Genomic DNA, 24867 nt, shown 5'->3' with positions numbered 1-24867 from the left:
CAGTACAGAGGAAAATCACAGTGTATACATACAGTACAGAGGAAAATCACAGTGTACACATACAGTACAGAGGAAAATCTCAGTGTATACATACAGTACAGAGGAAAATCACAGTGTATACATACAGCACAGAGGAAAATCACAGTGTATACATACAGTACAGAGGAAAATCACAGTGTATACATACAGCACAGAGGAAAATCACAGTGTATACATACAGTACAGAGGAATATCACAGTGTATACATACAGTACAGAGGAATATCACAGTGTATACATACAGTACAGAGGAAAATCACAGTGTATACATACAGTACAGAGGAAAATCACAGTCTATACATACAGTACAGAGGAAAATCACAGTGTATACATACAGCACAGAGGAAAATCACGGTGTATACATACAGTACAGAGGAAAATCACAGTGTACACATACAGTACAGAGGAAAATCACAGTGTATACATACAGTACAGAGGAATATCACAGTGTACATACAGTACAGAGGAATATCACAGTGTACATACAGTACAGAGGAATATCACAGTGTACATACAGTACAGAGGAATATCACAGTGTATACACACAGTACATTAATGTAGACTAGATCGTCATGACACTTCAGCCTCTACTGAAATTATATCAGTCTTTCTCAGCTGAGAGAGAATTCATCTGAAAGTAAAGAATGGGGAGACCAACCAAGACGAGAGCAAAACCAGCCCAGATCCTGCCTCTCCTAGCTTGTTTAAACACTTGTTCTCAGACACAGTGCCATTGATGACTCCGTACAGGGCTACTGTAAAAATCTGCGAACACAAAGGCATTAGATAGAGAGAACTGTGGGCGTGGGGCAAACTAAAGCCCTGTGGAGACATACATAGTCTGGCCAGGTGTTCCCTCTCAGTGGCTCTGAGTGTGTGGAATGCCTGACCTTTGCACAACAAAGGTGAGCAAACACACCCCCTCCAAAAACGGCCCCCTCCCAGTGTCTCTCCGTTTATAGGCCACAGAAAGAAAGGGACCGCCACTCTCCTCTCTCCACTACCTCTCCACCAAAACACACTACCAACCCGGGTGAAGTTTAAATAAATAACCAATTACTATTCCCAGAGTGGTTTGAACCCCCAGGAAGTCAGTCAGCCAGCCCAGCTCTCGGTGAAGTGTTAAAAATTGAACGTTTTATTGGCAGGATGGCCTTTTGGCCAGGGGGCTTAATGTAACGAAACCCAATTAATAAGAGAAGAAAGCCAGGCCGCCAGCGAGGGATGGAGGGAGGAGAGGGAGGGAAAGGGGGAGCGCCACGCGCCCAGGGTAATGAGAGGAACGAGGGGAGCGGAGGAGTGAACGAACGAGGGGATAGAGAGGAGTGGAGGAGGAAATGAAAGCCAGCCCCGGAGAGAAATGTACATCTATGAACTGGAACCCCCCCATTCCCCTCACCCCTGTCCTCAATCTCATAGCGTCAGTAACAGTCCAATAGTTCAGCCTAGTCTTGCATCTAAAGCCAGCTTGTTGCTGCCTGAACTAGTTATTCCAAAACCTTACATTAACATTGACACCCCTGTTTTGTTTTTTTACTTTCAGCTTAAACTTCTCCCTTCACATATATTCACATTGACCAAATCCCATTTTTCAATGTGACAGTGATGTTGACTGAATTACAGTGGGAATCTAACACGCGAAGAAGCAGTCACTTATCATAAGACCTCCCTTAAACAACAAACGCCACCGTGAGAACATACAAACACCGTACATTAATGCACAGCGAGACACCACACGACGGGCATATAGCGAAACGCTAGACACACACACAGCCCGCAAAACAAACACTAATGTACACACACACACATTCTAGATTAGAGACTCCCATGTGTACACACCCACCCGCCCCCCTCCCCACATTCATCCTGCTCTGCCTGCATATGCAAACAAAGGGCCCCATTTACAGCTAAGTGTCATTTCTCCATATCACCAAACAGAAGCTCTGAATAGGACACAGATGAATTAGGAGGTATTACCCAACATCCTTGAGTTTTCAGATTGAAGATTCAACAGAGGCTGAATGGGGGGTTTCATAACCCAAACTCATTGACCCTCCGGCTTCAAGTGTATTGCCCCAAGCGAACCAATCACACTGGCTCTCTCTCTCCTCTTATGAAGGTGCCAGTTTGGGTAAGGTGTGTGAAATAGGCCTGCTCTGATGAAAAGACACAGGTTTCATTTTCTCAAAGTGTAGAAACTCCGTTCTTTCCTTGTGTGTTGGGGGAACTAGGCCATTAGAAGCACTGAGTTCGAACAACAAAGTCGCTGAACTCTCTATGGGGAAACACTTACATTTACATTTACATTTAAGTCATTTAGCAGACGCTCTTATCCAGAGCGACTTACAAATTGGTGCATTCACCTTATGATATCCAGTGGAACAACCACTTTACAATAGTGCATCTAACTCTTTTAAGGGGGGGGGGGTTAGAAGGATTACTTTATCCTATCCTAGGTATTCCTTAAAGAGGTGGGGTTTCAGGTGTCTCCGGAAGGTGGTGATTGACTCCGCTGACCTGGCGTCTTAACGCACTTAAAGGACTATAGAGATGATAGTCCCCGTCAAATGGGTTAAAGATGCTCTACTGCTATTTTTTTTAACATTTCCTGTCGAAAAACAATATCCCAAGTACACATACAGTAATGTACATACAGTTGAAGTCGGAAGTTTACATACACCTTAGCCAAATACATTTAAACTCAGTTTTTCACAATTTCTGACATTTAATCCTAGTAAAAATTCCCTGTCTTAGGTCAGTTAGGATCACCACTTTATTTTAAGAATGTGAAATGTCAGAACAATAGTAGAGAGAATTATTTATTTCAGCTTTTATTTCTTTCATCACATTCCCAGTGGGTCAGAAGTTTACATACACTCAATTAGTATTTGATAGCATTGCCTTTAAATTGTTTAACTTGGGTCAAACATTTCGGGTAGCCTTCCACAAGCTTCCCACAATAAGTTGGGTGAATTTTGGCCCCTTCCTCCTGACGGAGCTGGTGTAACTGAGTCAGGTTTGTAGGCCTCCTTGCTCGCATACGTTTTTCAGTTCTGCCCACAAATTTTCTATAGGATTGAGGTCAGGGCTTTGTGATGGCCACTCCAATACCTTGAATTTGTTGTCCTTAAGCCATTTTGCCAAAACTTTGGAAGTATGCTTGGGGTCATTGTTCATTTGGAAGATCCATTTGCGACCAAGCTTTAACTTCCTGACTGATGTCTTGAGATGTTGCTTCAATATATCCACATAATTTTCCTCCCTCATGATGCCATCTATTTTGTGAAGTGCACCAGTCCCTCCTGCAGCAAAGCACCCCCACGACATGATACTGCCACCCCAGTGCTTCACGGTTGGGATGGTGTTCTTCGGCTTGCAAGCCTCCCCCTTTTTCCTCCAAACATAATGATGGTCATTATGGCCAAACAGTTCTATTTTTGTTTCATCAGACCAGAGAACATTTAAAAAGTATGATCTTTGTCCCCATGTGCAGTTGCAAACCGTAGTCTGGCTTTTTTATGGCGGTTTTGGAGCAGTGGCTTCTTCCTTGCTGAGCGGCCTCTCAGGTTATGTTGATATAGGACTCGTTTTACTGTAGATATAGATACTTTTGCACCTGTTTCCTCCAGCATCTTCACAAGGTCCTTTGCTGTTGTTCTGGGATTGATTTGCACTTCTCGCACCAAAGTCCTTTCATCTCTAGGAGACAGAACACGTCTCCTTCCTGAGCGGTATGACGGCTGCGTGGTCCCATGGTGTTTATACTTGCGTACTATTGTTTGTACAGATGAATGTGGTACCTTCAGGCGTTTGGAAATTGCTCCCAAGGATGAACCAGACTTGTGGAGGTCTACAATTTTTTTCTGAGGTCTTGGCTGATTTCTTTAGATTTTCCCATGACGTCAAGCAAAGAGGCACTGAGTTTGAAGGTAGGCCTTGATATACATCCACAGGTACACCTCCAATTGACTCAAATGATGTCTGGAATTGTGATACAGTGAATTATAAGTGAAATAATCTGTCTGTAAACAATTGTTTGAGAAATTACTTGTGTCATGCACAAAGTAGATGTCCTAACCGACTTGCCAAAACTATAGTTTGTTAACAAGAAATTTGTGGAGTGGTTGAAAAACTAGTTTTAATGACTCCAACCTAAGTGTATGTAAACGTCTGACTTCAACCGTACACTGAAGTATTTTGAGCAAAATGGTGTTATTTTTTTACAACTGCAAGTGTTGGCCATTCAAGGAGTTTCTCTTATGGGTTTACTCTGTCGTCATCGGCCACCCCTCTTGCTTGTGGGAACTATAGAGGAGCAAAGAGAACAGAAGAGGGAAGGCCCACCCCTCCCCACTAGTGCCATGTCATGTCATACCTGGACTACCTATTGAGATGGGCCTTTTGTTAGGTAAATCAGCTGAGGTGAAAAGGAGAGTGGAGTGCATCTTTAATAAGGGGTGGTTAGAGGTTGTTTCAGGTGAAAGGTGGATGTGAGTTTAGAGACTTCAGAATGGTTCTGTGGAGGTAGGGCAGTATTTGGGGAAAGATGTGTGTAGGGGTTGGGCCAATGTTCTGAAGCTCAATGGTGGTTGAGTTATGTGAAAGTTGTGTTTGGGTTGTGTTGACGTTGTGTGGGGGGGATGGACCAATGTTTTGAAGCTCAGGGGTGGGATTTTTGGTGGATGTGTGAAGTTTGTTTGAGCGATGTGTTGTGGGTGTGTGTGTGGGTGCACATGTGTGTGCACGTGCGTGTGTGTGTGTGTGTGGGGAGGCAATGCTGGGCCAATGTTTTGAAGCCTTTTAGTGCCTTGCCTGGTAGTTGTGTGAAGGTTGTAGGGGTGTTGTGTGAAGGTTGACAGAGCGTTATGTGGGGGTTGGACTGGGTGTGTTTTGGCAGAGCCCGGTGCACCCTGCAGGATGTTCACCTTGCGGCGGGGTGCAGGCCTCATTATCACAGCAGGACCTGGTCACATCAAAGAGCTGAGGAAAGGGCAAACATTCCACTGAAGTGCCACTGTCAGCAGGCCTGGCTACCCCCAACCAGCTTGACCAAGACCAGCAAGCATGTTCACACACACACACACACACACACACATGTTCTTTTGTTACCTATATAACGTAATCGCCACTTATCATCTACGAGCCCAGGCAAACACAGTGGAAAACCCCCGCAATGAATGAGTCACACAACAGACTGCAGATCTTCTTCCTGGCAGAGTTTATTGGAGAGGGAGAACACACAAACTCTCCCACACACCCACTTCACCTAAAATGTCAAGCAAAATTGTGATTGACTATCTAGGGATCCCCACAACACATTTTTTTATAGAGTAAAATCTAAAATCGAGTGTACATTTTTTCATGTAGTTGGCTACAATATCAGCTAAGATGACAGAAATACTGGTTTCTAATGAGTTTCTAATGAGGCGATGGAGAGAAATGGAACTCCAGAGACCTCTGGTCTGAATCGGGTAACCGGTAAAGCTGACAACAAGTAGAAGTTGTGCACCCGAATCCGGCACAGCTCTTTATTTTTCTTATTGAATCAAACGGCACGTCTTTTTTTCTCCTCGTCGATCCATTTTTAGCTACTACCCCACTGCTGCATGAACACACTGCATGGTATATCACTAGAAATCTTTTGGACTGCCGAGTTGCTACATTCATGCCAAGTTATCGCCACATTCACAACAACGAACGCTAGCGAGCCAGGACCCTTAGAGAGGCACACAAATGAAAACGCAGCGCAAGCTAATGTTTAGCGCTCGCTTAAACCCAAGCCTGAGTCTTCACAACACAATAACAGAAGGGGGAAATGGAGAGAAAAGAGAGAAAAACACCACAGAATGATTGGGAGAAAAAGTGCTGAGAAAGTCAGCCTCATGCGCCACGTTTTAGAAACCAAGGAACAAGAGAGGATTTGCCTGCTACACCTAGATAGTGTGTCCCCCACCTGCTCTCAGCCAGGTATTCTGGGCATGAATGGCTGTCAGTTTGGATTTGGGAGCTCAGCGTTGAGGCGGGAGAATGGAGTCTGGCTGGAGTGGTGGGGGTCTTTGTGCCTGGCTCTACCTGTGGAGGAGAGAGCTGGAAGCAGCAGTCAGCTGGCAGACCCCTCTCAGAGCGCTAGCTAGCTCCATGCTAACTAGTAACTAACATGTGATATTGAGAGCTGTAGGCAGGTAGCAGACCCCTCTCAGAGCGCTAGCTAGCTCCATGCTAACTAGTAACTAACATGTGATATTGAGAGCTGTAGGCAGGTAGCAGACCTCACTCAAAGCGCTAGCTAGCTCCATGCTAACTAGTAACTAACATTTGATATTGAGAGCTGTAGGCAGGTAGCAGTTCCCCCTCAACATGCTAGCTTCATAATAACTCATACAGTAACACTAGCCTAACAGCTCTAAGTATAGTGGTTCCCACTGTACTTGAGAAGAATAATGAGACCATAGGCCTACTGGTAAAATGATGGGGTACTTCAGGGGTACTCTGGGAAGAGCAGAATTCAGTTGGTGGTACAATAACAGGTTTGGAACCACTGACTCAGTAGTCCTCTTTGACAGCGCTAACCAGCTCCATGCTAACTAGAAAACACTAGCCATTGAGGAAAAGGGTAGTTAGCTTAGCCATGGGGTCATGGAAAAGGTGAGAACCAGTGGGGGGCAGATGGCGACAGGCTGGCGGGGAGTGAATGTTTACGAGGATGGTTTGAAACGGCACGCGTTGAGGAGAGGAGCGTGTATCAGGGGTGAATGATTTGAATGGGTGCCGCTTGAGCTGGGGAGTGTACTGACCTAGTTTCACTCGTGCGCACACACACACACACACACACACAAACACACAAACACACACACACAACCTTGGGGAAGTAAACACTCTGGCACAGTGGCAGGTATCTAAATTCAATGACAACAGAGCAACAGAGTGAGCCAACTGTGCGTCTGCTAATATATATTTATATTACTAATCTAAAAAGGCAGTGAAATATGACGTCCATACATATACTAATGTAGAAAAATGTGTTGTATGCACACCTATTGTATATTAATGAATATTACATTAAAAATAGTTTTGCTGACCAGCATTTTGCTCCTGTTTTAACCATAGCAACTCAGAGGATCCATTCTTCCCCAGAGCCACGACGCCTGTGTCCTAGCGATCTTACATGTGAACTTCTGACCCCATAGTCACATGATCAATGGCCTTTTCACCTCAGCGCACCTCTGCTTTTTGAAGACCAACGCCTCCTAGCCGTCTACTCCCACTGGCTAGGCAGCTAATAGCCAGGTAATAGACTTCAGCAGGCTATTGGATTACCTATAGTGAGTCATTTCAGCTTCGTCGTCAAATATAAAGGGCAAACTGACAAAGTCAGTCAATTTTTTTTTTTGAAATGCATGTTTTGATAAAAATGTGGGTGTTTCTACATAAGGGGTTTTAAACTACTATATATATATCTTACTCTCTACCCCTGCATCAAGATATAGAGTTGTAAGCCCAGTCATCGTTACTATAAGCCAAAGCATTCATCATTGTGGATCTGGTTACAAACCATTCTTGTCTTTTATAAAGTAAAGGACAGAAGTACAATAGGTCCGACTAGCAGCCCAGCTGTTGTTTAGGTGCAACTCCTCATTTTTAAAGGATTAACCGGTGAGACACTAAACACCTGCTTTTCAGCCTGGAATTAGTCATTAAAACCCCACATTTTCAGCTTCACACACACACACACACACACACACACACACACACACACACACACACACACACACACACACACACACACACACACACACACACACACACACACACACACACACACACACACACACACACACACACACACGGCTAGTCTCCTCAGATCTGAATGAAAACAAAGCTATTCTAAAAGGCGTAATCCCCTCGGAACAAATGGCTATTCTCCACTCATGTATGACTAGGCCTGCGTCCTAAATGACTCCCTATCCTCTTTATAGTGTATTACCTTTTAACAAGGCCCCTGAGGCTCTGGTCAAAATTAGTGCACTATATTGGGAATAGGTTGCCATTTGCAATGCGCACGAGGGAACACTTCAGCCAGCCTTTCCAGGATCAACCCAATCACAAGAAAATCTCCGCCCCTATTGGTTACTTTTGTGAGACGCTTTTGTAGAGACGTAAGGCAAACCAAAACAATGACCGTGTTAAAACATGGTCCCTAACAACGGTCGGACCTTTCTCTCAACCACCCCTTAAGAAATGGTAATCGCCTTACATTGTCATGATATATTCAAATCCTGATTGTAAAGAAAGAAACTGCATGGGCCCGAGCCCAACACATGTAGCATCGAGAGCACAATTCATTCATCTGACACCACACTTGAAATAGATGCAGAATGACAACAAAATGAACACAACACAGTTATAATTCAATTCCATTTTCTGTGGCTCTTGAAAATAATGGACTTGTACAGTATTTCCTTTGTGTATCAGAGACTAATTTTAGACTTAGTGGGGGGTAGCTATGTTCCCATCAGACCAATCGTCACTCTTTACACTACAAGGCCTATCTCGAATGAGCCAATCGTAGTGTCTCTCTTCCAGCATGGCGAGAGATAGCGCGAGATCAACAGAGATCACCGACTCATGAATAGCACCCCAATATGTAATTGCATTAAACCATTACAATGCTCAAACGCTTCTGTGGTCTGAACATGGTCTATACACAGGAACACAAAGAGAACGCAACACTCCGGTGGGCGACTAGCCTAGCATTCGTTCACACCTCTTTCCAGATCTCCTGCCATATCAGAGATAGGAATTAACCAAAGCCAGGCTTGGTGCGCCGTGGACTTTTATGAAGTCAAAGAATCTCGGTGAAACGTCTATGAACCTGTCATATCCCATCATTTTTATAGCTGTCCATCTCAGTACAGAACGAAGACCCTGTCTGTGTATAGGGCTCACATGAAGGGTGGGGTGCCATTGAATAGCAGTTGAAGCCTCCCTCTCTCCACCAAGGCGCCCATCTTGAATCCTCTTTTCTTGGTGGCGGAAGAGGGGGATGAGGAGGAGGGATAGGAGGTGGGGGGGTCACTTGCTTTTTTCGTCCCCTTTCATCTCAAAGATAGGTGCGTGGCGGGGGGCAGAGGGGGAGGAGGTTGGGGCTCTGGATCGATTTGATATTTGGATGCATTGTTTGATGACAGGGAGCTCAAAGCCGAGGGCGTCCCTCTGAAGTCTCTCCTAACGGGAGACATGAAAAGTCTCACCTGGTTCCCCGAGCGAAACTGAGGGTCTATGTACTGGGGTGGGGAGATTGGGCAGACAGACAGACGCCACACCAACTGAGGCATTTTTTTCACTGTAGCTCCCTTGAATTTTTTAATTTTAGAGCTCAGTCCTTGTCTCACATTACCTATCAATAATTATAAATCAAAACATGTATTTTCCAATATTTTCAATACAGAATAGCAAGACTGTCAAAACTTAGTTCCTAGTCAAGACTTAGTTCCTAGTCAAAACTTAGTTCCTAGTCAAGACTTAGTTCCTAGTCAAGACTTAGTTCCTAGTCAAGACTTAGTTCCTAGTCAAGACTTAGTTCCTAGTCAAGACTTAGTTCCTAGTCAATCCACTCCGTTTCATTTAATCACCATTTCAGTTTGTCTTTATAAAACAATCAATGTCATCATATAATCACTGGTACCCCCACTCTAGAGCTGGGACGATACACCGAAAATGATCGACACTGACCAAACCAACCACTTATCGTGGACATTTGGCTGATATCGTTCATTAGGATAAATAACCTCGAGGGCCCAACTAGAGAAATGTGTTAAATGCTAATATGGGTGATTGTTAAATGGGACAATTGATAGCTACAACATCCAAAGTAGTAGTAAAAGCAGTTACGGGTAATATAAATGTCAAAAAATAACTTTGGTGTGCGTTAATGTTGTACACGCATCGCTCAATTGGTCTTTATCATGAGAATTCAGTCGATTTACCGTAATATGGATTTTTGTCCATATCGGCCCAGCTCTACTCCACTCCTTGTCTTAACACCAGTGTAAATCTAATGTCCTTAATGTGTGTGTGTATATCTCCAGGAGAAAATAACAGCCTTCCCTTCCATCACCACCAGACTAGCCCCAGATGAAAATGATGATCAAAGGAAATAGAGGCGAGAGGAGGGAGGAGAGGAGAACAGAGTGTAGCTCATCAGATGAACAAACACACTCTTGCTGGATATCTTTATGGGTTTCATCACCCTGCATCAAGTGACTCTCCGCCGAGCACAGCTAAACAAAAGAGCTGTTTTCGTCTTCATGCGAAAGAAAGAATATCTTTCCCTTTAAATGAGGTCATCTGTTCCAGTAATACAGAACACTAATCAGAATCAGGTAGCCATCATCACTTCAGAGGAGGCAAAGATTCACATCATTTCAGCATCGTTCCCCAACAAAACATGACCCAGGACCCAAGACCTGCAGCTAAGTGGTGTGGTGTGTGTTGCATACTGTAGCAGTGGTATGGCCCAGACCCATAGCAAGAGAGCGGAGAGAGAAAGAGAGAGGCAGTAGTCCCATTCTACTCTGTTTTCCTCTTCTCTCTGTGACCCGCAGCCATGCAGACTATCTCTCCAGCCGCGCTCCTCTCTCCAGCCACGGCAAATTGGGTGCCCGGGGTGCGAGCCTGGGCCAAGCCTGGCATTTGGGGGCCATCCGAGGCGCCAGGCATGAGGGGTAGAGATATGGCACTGAAGGGGGACGGAGGGAGCAGCGGGTCGGTGGTGAGGGGGCGACACCAGGCACGAGCCCCAACACAAAGGGAACAGGGCTCGTTAGAGAGACGAAGCTAGCTAGAGCTCCATGGCAATCACTGCCTGCCTCTCCCCCCCTCCCTCTCTCCCTCCGCTCGCCTCAGTCATAAATATGGCTACATCTGCAAGTGTAATCACTCCATTGTGGCCCGATTTTCTGCTCTGCTGGACGGCGGCATGGCGGCCTGCTTTTCAGCACCTCTCCCTCGCTCTACTTCCTTCCCTCCCATGTCCGTGACCCAGTGGTGACTTCTCCTGGCTGGCTGGCGAAGGCCAGTCAGTGAGTCTCTGAGATTAGAGACACACAGTCAGTCACTCAGGTAACAGAGTTACTAATCTGGCCCTGTTGAATTACACATAATTGCCTCGGCACTGTGATTGATTTCAGCCCTGGAAAGGAAAAGACGACCCCCCCCTCTCCTCTCTTCCCCTCCGACATGCATACACCCCTCCTCCCTCTCTCCCCTTCTCCGGCGCTCCAGCGTGAGCAGCAGCCAAGACTCTCCAGCTAGTAGGAGGCTTTGAAGAGATCAAAGCCGAGGCCGGGAGCAGTTGTGCACCCTGGGAATACGGATACGGGGAGGCTCTCTACTCCTTAGACCTATTTTCCAGCGTCATGTCGGATTGCAGCTGTATTGCATTTTGCCAGTTCTCTTAATGCTCTTGGTTTTTACTTTGACATCAGTGATCCCCCCCTGTAGGTTTCTTCAAAAACAAGGGGGAGGAAAAAGAGAGGGAGTGGCGGTGAGGGAGGAGGAGAAAGAAGGCAGGAGAGAGGGAAAAGGGAAATGGGGGGATGGAAAAGGAGGGAGAGAAAGAGATCTACGGTGTATGTTTTTTCTTCACAACTCCATAACAGGGCAGTTGAAACGAGAAGGGGGGAGAATGCTGCATTTGTTTTCAATTCCGAGGCCGATATCAAAGGAGCGGCAAACTTTTATGGGTTTCCCAAAAATTAAAGACCATTCAAAGAGCTGTTTTTTTTATTTTATTTTTTATAGCCAAGACCACACAAAATGAATTGACAGCAAACCCCTCCTCCAGTCCACCCCAGCTCTGCAAGCTCCAACAGAAAGGAAAGGGAAAGGGGGATACCTAGTCAGTTGAATGCATTTTGAATGCATTCAACTGAAATGTGTCTTCCGCAGTGTGTGCGCGCACGCGCTCGGTCGCTCTCACACTCCTGCCAGTATATGTACAGTATATGTACAGTATATGTTGGAAATAGTTAAGAAGGGAGAAAAAATTACGCATTCGATGTGCGCTAGCAGAAACAAAAACACAAAAAGAAGGGGGGGAAAAGAGAGCTATATCCATCTATCCATTTAACAGCTTGTACAGTAACTATACCGGCCCTATACCCAACCTTCTACACTGAGGAGCATTCATCTTTCAGCGCTGTCAGATACACACACACACACACACACACACACACACACACACACACACACACACACACACACACACACACACACACACACACACACACACACACACACACACACACACACACACACACACACACAGAGCATGTGAGTCTCTTTAGCTCTCACACCCACCACAGCACACACAAAGAAATAATGAGCTTCTGAAAAATATAAAGGAGGGAAAAAAACAAGAGTAAGTTGACGGCAACAGAGCGGCTATTGATCAAGGCCGTCACACTAGGACAAGTCAGAGCTGTTTGCTGCTTCTGTCTGAAGTACGGAGCGCTGGGAGGAGTTACACTCGGTGTTTCACCCCTGCAGCCCCCATTGTCCCGGTCACAGTTACTGCCTGAACTACATGGCACAAAGCACCAAATATAGACCTGGTTTTCACTAAACTAAAAAAGGGATGATTTTATGATAATGTTACGACAGTGAGGAACTATTTGGGGACTAAATAAAACTAATGGCATCAAAGGGGTTTCAGCTACACCACTTCAAAAGCCTCCCCATTCATCTCCAGTTGAAGCGCGTCAATGTGGAAAAACAACAGTGTTTTGCTTGGCGTCTTGGCTTTGTGGTGGAGCCAGTCTTATCAGCAGTGTTTAGGTGGTGGAGGGAGGCTAGGAGTCGGGCTCCGGTCCCTGTGTGCCGAACTGAGCTCCCACAGAGTGGCTTCAATAGGAGCCACGCAGCCTGGGGAGTGGAGGGACTTTCGCCGGGGGCCCTTCTGCGGGCCCGGGAGTCAAAACAACAAGCTGGAGTGAGGACAACCGACGCCACACGGAGGCAACAAAAAAAGCCACTATCCTCTCTAACCTTCCACTCCCACCCACCCAACCCCCCCACCCCAACTCATGGCGGCCTGAAGTGAAGCCTCAATCAGCAGGTGCTGTGGCTGGGGCCCGGCCTCGCCTGTGCAGGCTGGCTGGCTCCATGGAGCAGAGACGGGCTATCTTTCCCTCAGTAGGATGGATGAACGAGGGAGAAGAGAGGAGGGCTAGAGTGTTGTGATGTCCTCAGCTATGATGACAGTCTCGTTTTGGTGAGAGCATGAGAGAGCACATGAAAACAAACACTCACAAATACGCACACACACACACACACACACACACACACACACACACACACACACACACACACACACACACACACACACACACACACACACACACACACACACACACACACACACACACACACACACACACACACACACACACACACACACACACAGAGCATGTGAGTCTCTTTAGCTCTCACACCCACCACAGCACACACAAAGAAATAATGAGCTTCTGAAAAATATAAAGGAGGGAAAAAAACAAGAGTAAGTTGACGGCAACAGAGCGGCTATTGATCAAGGCCGTCACACTAGGACAAGTCAGAGCTGTTTGCTGCTTCTGTCTGAAGTACGGAGCGCTGGGAGGAGTTACACTCGGTGTTTCACCCCTGCAGCCCCCATTGTCCCGGTCACAGTTACTGCCTGAACTACATGGCACAAAGCACCAAATATAGACCTGGTTTTCACTAAACTAAAAAAGGGATGATTTTATGATAATGTTACGACAGTGAGGAACTATTTGGGGACTAAATAAAACTAATGGCATCAAAGGGGTTTCAGCTACACCACTTCAAAAGCCTCCCCATTCATCTCCAGTTGAAGCGCGTCAATGTGGAAAAACAACAGTGTTTTGCTTGGCGTCTTGGCTTTGTGGTGGAGCCAGTCTTATCAGCAGTGTTTAGGTGGTGGAGGGAGGCTAGGAGTCGGGCTCCGGTCCCTGTGTGCCGAACTGAGCTCCCACAGAGTGGCTTCAATAGGAGCCACGCAGCCTGGGGAGTGGAGGGACTTTCGCCGGGGGCCCTTCTGCGGGCCCGGGAGTCAAAACAACAAGCTGGAGTGAGGACAACCGACGCCACACGGAGGCAACAAAAAAAGCCACTATCCTCTCTAACCTTCCACTCCCACCCACCCAACCCCCCCACCCCAACTCATGGCGGCCTGAAGTGAAGCCTCAATCAGCAGGTGCTGTGGCTGGGGCCCGGCCTCGCCTGTGCAGGCTGGCTGGCTCCATGGAGCAGAGACGGGCTATCTTTCCCTCAGTAGGATGGATGAACGAGGGAGAAGAGAGGAGGGCTAGAGTGTTGTGATGTCCTCAGCTATGATGACAGTCTCGTTTTGGTGAGAGCATGAGAGAGCACATGAAAACAAACACTCACAAATACGCACACACACACACACACACACACACACACACACACACACACACACACACACACACACACACACACACACACACACACACACACACACACACACACACACACACACACACACACACACACACACACAAACACACACACACACAAACACACACACACAAACAATACGATAGATGTTTTACCATATTCCCACAATGCTCTGTTACAAGTTTCATCAAATAAAGTTTAAAAAAACATGACACACTGTCCATATAGTCAAAACATGAGCGACCAACATACACAGTCCCACAGTCCGTCAGCGTCGTAACACAAAGACACACCACGTTATGTGAACACTTGGTGCATCCTGCCTGGACTTATTTTGTCTTCTCATCTTACAGGGAGAGAAAGGAGAAAAAACACCAGTCGTTTCAATTTAGGGAGAGGATAATTCCTCCCAGCTCCACTTAACAAGATGAAAGACTTTGATAAGGGGATTGCAACCACATGGAATCATTACCGTGGAGGGAACGCCATATGGAATAAATGTGTCGACCAGCCTCCTCGCCATGTACCATACAGTACAGTAGTTTGACGCACGCTCCGTGTCAATGATACTGTTTATAAAGAGCTGAGACCCAGAAGCACACAAAGGGTGGGAGGACGCTGGAGCTTTCTGTGAGGTCTACACAGTGTGACAGATAGACACACACACACACACACACACCCTGCTCTTTGTCAGACCTGCACAACAGATGACATCAATGCTGCAATAATCCTCTGGTGATCCTTGAAATTTAACCCCCCCCTTCCCCAAAAATGTTTTTTTTAAAGTTCAAATAATTTACTGTTTTCAAAATGTCATATTTGGTCACAAAATATAGTAATATTGTTTGTAGGCCAATTTTAGGCAACGACATCCAGCGGCAGACTCACACATCAAATAGATCCCAGCTGCTTCACAAATCACAACAAAACGCTCTGCTCGATTCAGCGCCTCGAACCGCTTTACAACCCCGCAGTCGTGGATAAAGAACTACACATGGCGCCGCACGTTGCCGCAGACTACACTGCGCGTGGACATGCAGGGCTCCTGGGAAATGTAGTATTCTCATAACAGGGATCGGTGCTGAATGGGGCCAGGGTTTGAGACCGTGAGGACAGATACACATGGCACTGGGGAAGACGAGGGGTACGTCTCAAATGGCACCCTATTATTAGTGCGCTACTTTTGACTAGTCCTATGGGTCCTGGTCTAAAGTAGTGCACTATATAGGGAATAGGGTTCCATTTGGGACGTAAGCGAGAAAAGGGGAGCGCGGTCAATCCCGTTAGGTAAGCCCGGGTTAGTGATTCCACACGGCCGCGCAATGCCGCCAAGGAGATCCGTCACGTTCTCGCTGACATCAAAGGGGAACCGCAGTCTCCCCCCACGGGCTCTCACACACGACAAGGACCCGCCACCGAGGGGGAAGACAGGGGGAGGGAGGTATGGCCTGGGAGGGGCAGCAAATGGTTCCCTCAGCTCTCTGCACACCAAAAGCCCAGCTTAAAATCAGCTATGGCGATTCCATCTTCCCCGACTGCTGCACTGACAGGCTGGGGACTGGATGTTTGGAGAGCCTGGACTTATGCTCGGAACGAGCTAGTGGATTCAAAGTTATAGTTTTAAAGTAAGGTAGTGTGTGAAAATGGCTTCCACCGTTACAGGCTTGGTGGTTACAAGTTAAAAGTTGTCATGCTCAAATTCAGATGTTTGATGAGAAGGTGACAGAAGTTTAAACTATGACTGGATCCAGAGAGGAGCATTCTATTAAACCACAGTAATCCTGAAGCTATACATATGCTACAACGACTCAAATAGCATTTCTCATTGACTCCAGTGCACAAGTTCTACATACACTTTCTACAGTCAGAAAACAGAGCGGTCGAGTTAACGCACATACAGGAATGTGTTAGCTCGATAAGTCTGAGGTTTTAGCCAGAGAGATGTGAGAGCTTGATTCCAAGCTGCCAGCCCATCCAGACATCGAGCGTGGTCTTCACAAAGACTTAACAGAGGCCAGAGTAGGGAACACAATCCCCCTTCTCTTCCCAGAGTTCTGTACAGTCCGGCCCTCTGGCCATGGGAGCTGGAAATATGAGCCATCACACACGCACAGTCACTTTAAATAATCCAATATGCAACAGTCAAACCTCACACGACCCTATATGTGAAGACTCGAAGAACACACACACACACGAGAACATGTCACTACAGTTCTCACTGACACCAATATACAGTATAACTGTAGATAACGCTTTAAACAGAATAGTAAATGTATTTACTTCACTGGGCTTCTTGGTAGACTAAATAGTGGCAGGCAGGGTTTTCAATGGATTCCTCTGGAACAAACCACACCAACCAAGAGCCAACATATACTGCTACAAAGTGTAACCTCTGTATTGACAATGGCATGGCCAAGTAGAAAACACTAATTATGACACAACCCTCACTTTATCTGTTATAATAAAGAGCAGAATAATAATAATAATGAGGCATTCATTTTCATTTCACCATGTAAGCTTTAGACCTGGGGCGGCAGGTAGCCTAGTGGTTAGAGCGTTGGGCCAGTAACAGAAAGGTTGCTAGATCGAATCCCCGAGCTGACAAGGTAAAAATCTGTCATTCTGCCCCTGAACAAGGCAGTTAAACCCACTGTTCCCCGGTAGGCTGTCATTGTAAATAAGAGTTTGTTCTTAACTGACTTGCCTAGTTAAATAAATAAATAAAAAAGACCTCAACTCCACTCTAAACCTGGACTACCACCTCCAGAGATGAAGGGATGTCTAACATCCAACTGAGATCCTCTCGTCCTTCCACAGAACTTTATTCAATCAACTACACAGAGACAATCTCCATATGTGCTACTGGTCATGGTGACTCCACCACACTAACCCGAACTACTCAAACCAAGGACTTCCATTCCTTCTCCTTTTAAAGATCTAGTACAACTCCTTAGAGGTCCTACAGCTCACGCCTTCCCTGCTTCCCTCCCAAAAATCTGCTGACAATCAGCAGCTCTGAACAGCTCTGTCAGTTGGGCCTCATGCACAGGAATGCCATGGCCAATGAAAATCTATCTAAACTGTAGAGGGGGATGGAGGGAGGGAGGAGGGAAGAAAGGGAGAGAACGTGCCTTTGATCTGGGTGAAAACTGATCCTAGGCCTGCAGATACTGTGGCTGCGGTGGCCGGCAGGCTTGTTACAACAGCCAGGCAGCACGCACATTTCACATCCAGCCAATCAACAGCCAGGCAGCACATACACGTTTCACATCCATCCAATCAACAGTCAGGCCGCACATACACGTTTCACATCAGACTAGAAGACTTGTGTTCCAACTTCCATGACTGCACCGCCACCAACCGTATCCATTTTATTGGATAAGTGAGAGAAACGTACATAAAATTGACTAACGATTTATTGAAGATGGGGAAATTTGGCAAAACAAAAAGCGGGCGGCAGCCACGGTGAATGAAATGAGTGTTTAAAACGGCCCAGGCAGCGAGAGGAGGGGCCAAATAACAGGAGTCATTTCTTTATTTAAAGAAGGTTGGATGGAAGCCCCTCAGTCCTTGAGAAGTTATCCATTCCATAAGTATCCAAAACAATTATATTGGAGATGAAATTTGTCTGACAAAATATCTACGGTCAGAGGACTCCTATACAAGAGCAAAGTGGGTACCGCTGCCACGAGATCAGAACACCATTCACTTTGTATTGTCAGACATATTCACACAGTCGCTACACAGACTTCAAACCCTTCAAGTGAATTTCATGATGAAACCAACTCAGACACACAGGCGGACATAAGCCAGAGTCTTTGGTCCTTGAACAATGCGTGTATGTCTGTGTCCTCTAGTCTATGTGCTAGCAGGGTGCGGGGACAGGCTTTGGGAGGCACCGAGCCATAGCGAGACTGGGTGTATTCACCACACACAACTCCACCCCACACACACACACACACACACACACACACACACACACACACACCAAACAGGATTAGGGTGGACAGCTGCTGGCATGCCCTGGCGTTTTGCGTCTGTCTTGCTGCTAATGTTCAAAAAGAGACAGACACAGGAAGCCAGCCACCAGGCCTACAGTCTGAAATGAATACTGTTATAGGGACTATAAGCCTGGTGACATACGGCAACCCTGGCTATTTCCGCAAACTCCCTCTTCAGATGGGATGTTGCCGTATGGCCTCCGCGACCATGTCAGGGTAACCGGTGGGCTTACTGTCCATATGTAAACAGACATTGATTAAGTTAACAAGACGCGAGAAATAATACATCATATAAATGTCGCTAATCTGCTGGAAAGTATGAGAGACATGTGGGGGAGACTAGATCACGTGGTTGCCAAGGGGACAGATCATCACAACATTACAGGGGCATGTTATATACGGCTATCACAAACCGGCTACATCACACTAGGAAGGCGGTCGAAGAGAGGCAAAGAACATTCTAGAGTTGAAAAGATGGTAGAAAAGATGAATGGAAATGTTCATATACAGGTATATTTGAAAAGAAATCCCAGGTTAAGCTCTTTTTTAGGGGTTTAGACCTGGTTAAGTATTTAAGATCGAATCAAACTTGACGCAGTGAAAATGCACTAGACACAAACTGGGCTAGCTAACTTGACAGATGGGTGGAAGTGATTGATTGATGGAGGTATAGTGTAACTGGACTCACCGTTCTGGGCATGGGCGGCGACAGGGAGCCGTTGTTCATGTAGGAGTCGTTGTTCATATTAGTCATCATGATGTAACCTGGGTATCCAGAGTACGGATGACCTTTGTTGTACATGTCTAGGTGTTTCCCTGGAAACGGGCCCAAGAGACAGAAAAGTGTGAACTTGAGGCTTGGTGCAAATCGTACATTTACGATCATTAATGGAAGATTTATTAGAGAACTTGAGTCAAGCACATTAATCTCCATTAGGATTTGGACCATTATATAGAATAGCATCTCTAAGCAACAGTCTGATCAAGTAACATAACAGCAATATTCACCGCCATCATAACTTCAGCAGTTCAGAGTCATTGGGGAAATCTCCTGGAGTTTATAGCCTACTAATACAGTTACATGTGAATAGTCATTGCCAAGTTACAGTTTCTAACAACACTGGGTCAGTCTGGCACTGTGACCATCGCATCATCGCTCCATGCATGCCTCTTGATGGCGTAATGATATCGCTGTCGACCGCTGTGACCCGGCGCCCCCCGTTTCACCAGTCTTTTGTCTCTCATGTCTTGGAGAAAGGGGAGAGGAGGGCTGCACTATACAGAGTAACAATGGCGTCCCTCCGTGCCAATTAGCGTCAATTAGGAGGAACATACAGACTGTGTCAAAACAAGAGACGCCCCTACTGTTCCCCACGCCTCTGACCTAAAGGGAGAGCATTTGTTCGGGTCCGTCCCCCTGCCTGAATAGAAACTCGCGACAAACTATTTGGTGGCTGTTGGTTGTCGCTTTCTGGGGAGGGGGGTGGTGTGTGTGTCTGGTAGATTGATAGCAACATGGGCTTGTTGTGGGGAAAGGGAGTGTTTGGTTTGAGGGGTCCTATTCAGGGCTGCTGGGGGAACAAAGAAGAGCCACTCTTAACAGAACAGAGGTCCAATCATGACCTGCAGCTCTATCTGGGGTCAGAATACAGCCGGGACCAGATAAAGACATCAAACCAGTCTGGTGCTGTCGCACAGCAGCAACATGTTGTACAGGACAAAACACACAGACACAGAGAGACAAAGAGAGAGATACAGCGACAGAGAGTGTGTGTACAAAATAAGCCAAGGAGAATATTAAGTGTCACTCACTACTAGTATCAGAGAGCCACATGCTTAAGTCACTGCCTCTCTTCACAGGTTTTTATTCATGTCAACGTAACAATTTAAATGCATCAGTATTGCATCTTTCTGGTGACCAGGCAAGGGGCCGCAGCCATTGGGATTGTTCAACAATTCTCTGCATAAATAATAACATTTCCTACGGACCACAAAAGACTTACATATAGAACTTTTTTTCCCCATTCAGTTTGTACATGTCCTGACTAGAATCAATTCAGATATCATCTCTGCGTCAGAATGAACTGGGGTCAGATAAGAAAAAGGACCATAGTGTGACTGATCGGTTCTGAACAGAAAACGAAGTGGGTAGAAGCTTTTCCTGTCTACCATCTTTCTTTCCTTTAAAAATCTAATAAAAATCTCTCAATAATCAAGCCTCCAGAAACTGATTTTAATATTGTGCCGTTATCTTGACTCAATGTGACCCATATATAACTGCAGATCTCTAAAACATGCTGATAACTGACAGGATAATATTTAATGTGATGTGTGTCACTTACCATCATCGTGATGGTCTCTGTGTTTTTCATGATATGAGTCTTGGGATATTTGGGATTGTCTAGTTCCCTGTGAGAGACGGAGACAGAAATTAGGTTATTAAATTCGTTTAAAAAATCATCAACACACACACACACACGCTGTTATGGCCTGTTCTTTCAGCTTGTCCCCGGATTTAAGAACACATACACAGTGAGGCGCGCGCGTTGGGGAGAGAAGGGTTGACGGCGCGGTCTGTATCAACCCCTCAACGAGCCACTTAATTAAGCTGTATGTCCTTAAGGAGCTTACAAATTAACTTGCATCATTCTGCTTTCATTTTCACCAACCAATTTAACCAAAGCTCCAACCAAATTCAAAATCAAATGAATCACGGTAGCCTATGATGCTTTCCAATACAAACGTGCTCTGCACAAAATAACTGCGAAAATAGAGAGGAGGGGATGATGTGTACTGTGTAGTCGACTGCTTTTCCAAAATACCGTGAACCCCTCCACATGCATCTCCTTTCCCCCTCCCCCCTCGAATGGGAACGCGTAGAAAAGACCTCCTTTTGGAGTTCACTTCCCTGAGGGTGGCTTCCAGCAGAGTCACGGAACTTCACTGGATTCTCAATTAACATTCAACCTCCGTCTTATTTGCGTCTGTGACAGCTGTAACTATATGAGCTCGGCCCAGAGTCAGTAGGCACCCTAATTCCATTAACATTGGATAATGACAAATGGCAACAGCTAATTGCGCTAGGTTTACCTTTGTATACATACAGCATCCAGAGCTAGAGACTTAGTAACAGCTGCCTAGCTCAGATAAAAAATATATATTCTGGCACAAAGCTAAACTTACTATTGAATATGAAACTCACTGCACTCAGGAGGAATGTGACAATCACACAGTCTCAAACGATGTAAGCTACTCTTGTTACAGCTCTGATAAATGCATTAGATACATGATTGAGATAAAGGAATGACAGATGATTTAAATGCATAAGCAATGTGAACAAAATATCTACCAGCATTACCTTCAAACCTGTACTGTGGCAGTGACATTTCTTTCATATTTCAAATATGAATACGATCTATATCAAAACTAAATATTTCCATTAATCCCCCCCCCCCCCCCCCCCAATTTAATTCCGTCCTTTAACAATGTGTTGTCTCTCCATGAAATGGCCATAATCTCCACAAAACATACAGACATGTGTTGGCCTTATTTCACATTGGGAACATGAGTGTCACTGTAATCTAGAGGTGCTACATTTTGTCAGGTGTGGTTCTCCTTCGAAGATCCTTTCATCTGGATTTCCCTTTGAAAAAACAAACATTTGTTTTATATCAAATACGAATTTGATCTGTCCAAAAACGCTTTCATATTTTATATTATTCATAGTTTATATTATCCAACCTGGTGAAACATTGTTTAATTAAATCGCCTAACCCATAGCAATATTGCTATTGTTACTGTAATAATTATAAGTAGGCATACTTTACTTTTTTTTTTATCAAGACAATGATTGTTATACCAATAATATTACTACTACTACTAATAATAACTATAATAATAATAATTCAATAGTGCTAATTTAATATTGCAATAGGCCTAACAAAATAATTCAAAATGTATTCACGAATTCATCACCTATAGTGCAATATTTAATTTAAAATATCAAATAACCTCGTAAAAACTGTACAACAAGTTCTCTGAATTGCATAAAAATATTATCTCACATTAAATTGTTCTGTATGTTTTGACCTTTGGTATAATTCGTCAACAATGTTTTGAAAAGCTCTGCAGCCACGTGCAGCAGATTTATTTATGAGCCTCTGTTTACAACTGATTACAAACAGAACATGGCTACTATTTACACATTAAAATAGTCATATTATACACATATAATATTAGGCTACACGTCACCTTGTTAATTATGACAAAACCAAACATAGTTTGGGCAAATATCCAGTCATTTTATCAGCTTTTCAGCTTTTATCAACTTTCATAAAATGTCCAACTGACTTCCCTGAAATGGGGGCTATTATTTAGAGACAGGTGAACTTGAATTAATATGTTGTCGTTAGAAATTTGATGGACATTTATTTAGGCTAGCCTATATAAAGGCTTGGCAACATATAACACTAGACTTAAGTACAAGAGAGGAAATACTCACATCATGATTGCTGTTTGGACTCGTCTCTGACTCATGTACTAAAGATGACTTGATATCTGCCAAGTCTCCCTCGTCTTCCTCTGAGTGACTGAGTTCTGCGAATATTTGTTCTTGGTCTCCCTCATCCTTGAACGGAATCATTTCGTCGGTGGCACAAAGCTCAGGGTCCCCGCCGCCACCACCACCTGCTAGTTGGGGCATTTTGATTCAGTCGAAGTACTCGCACTGTCCAAATTGGAGGAACTATCGAAATCCCCAAAAGGAAACCAAAAATGTTCCTTGAAGCGGCTTGAAGTGTTGCGCTCAGAACCCTGGAGGAAACTGCGTGCGATCACGTTTTTTGTTTTAGCTAAATTAACAGAAGATCCTTTTTTGTCGTTGTTTTTCGAAGTATTGTGGATTCTTACAATGATTCAGATTCTAAATATTCGAAATTGAAGATGTTATCGGCAAAAGCGGATGTGTAGTGCACGCTCAACCCGCGGCACTCGCCAGTTCGGCTCTTTAAAATGTCAGAAGTCAAAACCTCATCACGAGAGTCAGATGTGCCGTCAGATTTGGCAGAGGAGGGCACACACCCGGGAGCTCCGCTAACGGTCAAATTGCATGTAGAAAAAAAACGCTGCTTATATTTCCTCGTTCTGGGGTCCTGTGAGAGTTGCAGTCCTTTCGTGAAAAAAAAATAAGGAAAAATATCATTTAAAAAATGCGTCTCTGAATCTCGTGCAGCCTGTTTGCCACAAGTAGAACACGATTTATTTTCCCCACTTAAACAATACTGCGTATCTATCCCTATTACAATGAACATACATCCTTGAACTGAATAACGGCTAAATTAAAAGTAATAAACTATATAAAAGATCGAGGAGTGCGTTATAAACCGATACGCTGTGGACCGACTTCCAAACTGGAGCACCGCTCCGTAAGTAATGTAGCTCTCCTTTCCCGTCCTCTGTCTCCTCTCTCTGCCTTCTCTCTCGCAGCGACTGGGAGGATCGAGATGAAAGGGGAGCCGCCGCTGTGATTGACACCACACCGATTGATACTCCTAAGAGAGCGAGGGGTACGGAGATTTATACATACTGTAGCTCACAACAAATGGGTAGACAGGGAAGGAGTGGGGGCGGGTCGAAGCGGTGATGAAGCTGACGCCTATGCATATGATAGAGTAGGGCCTAAGAGGCTATAATAGACAGATTCACTACTATGACGTTAAAACAATAACAAAGAGCAAAGGGTGACGTTTGGATACTCAGAATTACTGTTGGGGATGGTGACCACTGTGGACTATGTGATTGAGGATAACTAATTCAAATGACATGGCAATGCATCACCTTTCTCCTACTTTTTAAATGTTCCAGGGAGCCCATGTATATCATAAACAGCCTATATATTTAATACTATGTGTATTTTAAGGTGGTTTAATTCGTGCGCAAACGTTCCTGAATCCATGATTTAAAAAAAAGCATGTTGGCACAAAGAATGTTACAGCCGAATCAATAGTACCATTGGTTTGTTTGTTTGCGCGCGCAAAAATAGCCTATATAGTAGCCTCGGCTATTTCCTAAAGTTGTCAATTGGTATTTTAAAGTACTTTGATAAACCAAACGTTTGTCTTTGGTCCACTAATCAGAGCGGTGAGTGAGAGGGCGTGCATAATTGATAGAAAATCGACTAATTTGGCTAAATTGGGGTCCATTGTTGTCGGATGTTCTTTCAATTACTTGGAACCTAATAGTACATTTAAAATATGTTACATAATGTTATCTCATATGAGATTTTCCAATCAACAAAACAATATTTTCGCCTAGTCACAAAACAAGACAACTATTTCCCCTTTACTTTGAGT

The 24867-nt window shown here is 44.9% G+C and overlaps 1 protein-coding gene across 14 annotated transcripts in view; it reads right to left on the bottom strand.

The window, feature by feature from the left end:
* Positions 1-24099, bottom strand: part of lef1 (lymphoid enhancer-binding factor 1) — a 61829-nt gene extending 37730 nt beyond the window's left edge. For 8 of the 14 annotated variants that reach the window (XM_071407672.1, XM_071407682.1, XM_071407676.1 and 5 more), the window contains exons 1-3: positions 23019-24096; positions 20860-20926; positions 19206-19333 (exon numbers count right to left, since the gene is read on the bottom strand). In XM_071407672.1, the coding sequence (XP_071263773.1) occupies positions 19206-19333; positions 20860-20926; positions 23019-23219 (396 nt within the window). In that variant the 5' untranslated portion in view covers positions 23220-24096. Of the gene's footprint in view, positions 1-19205; positions 19334-20859; positions 20927-23018 lie in introns of all 14 variants that reach the window. The other 6 variants (XM_071407680.1, XM_071407686.1, XM_071407681.1 and 3 more) reach the window with 3 other exon arrangements.
* Positions 24100-24867: the final 768 nt, after the last annotated feature.

The sequence above is a fragment of the Salvelinus alpinus genome, chromosome 6, assembly GCF_045679555.1.
Source record: "Salvelinus alpinus chromosome 6, SLU_Salpinus.1, whole genome shotgun sequence".
In the NCBI taxonomy this organism is placed as follows: domain Eukaryota; kingdom Metazoa; phylum Chordata; class Actinopteri; order Salmoniformes; family Salmonidae; genus Salvelinus; species Salvelinus alpinus.
This window is presented reverse-complemented; position numbering and strand designations above follow the sequence as displayed.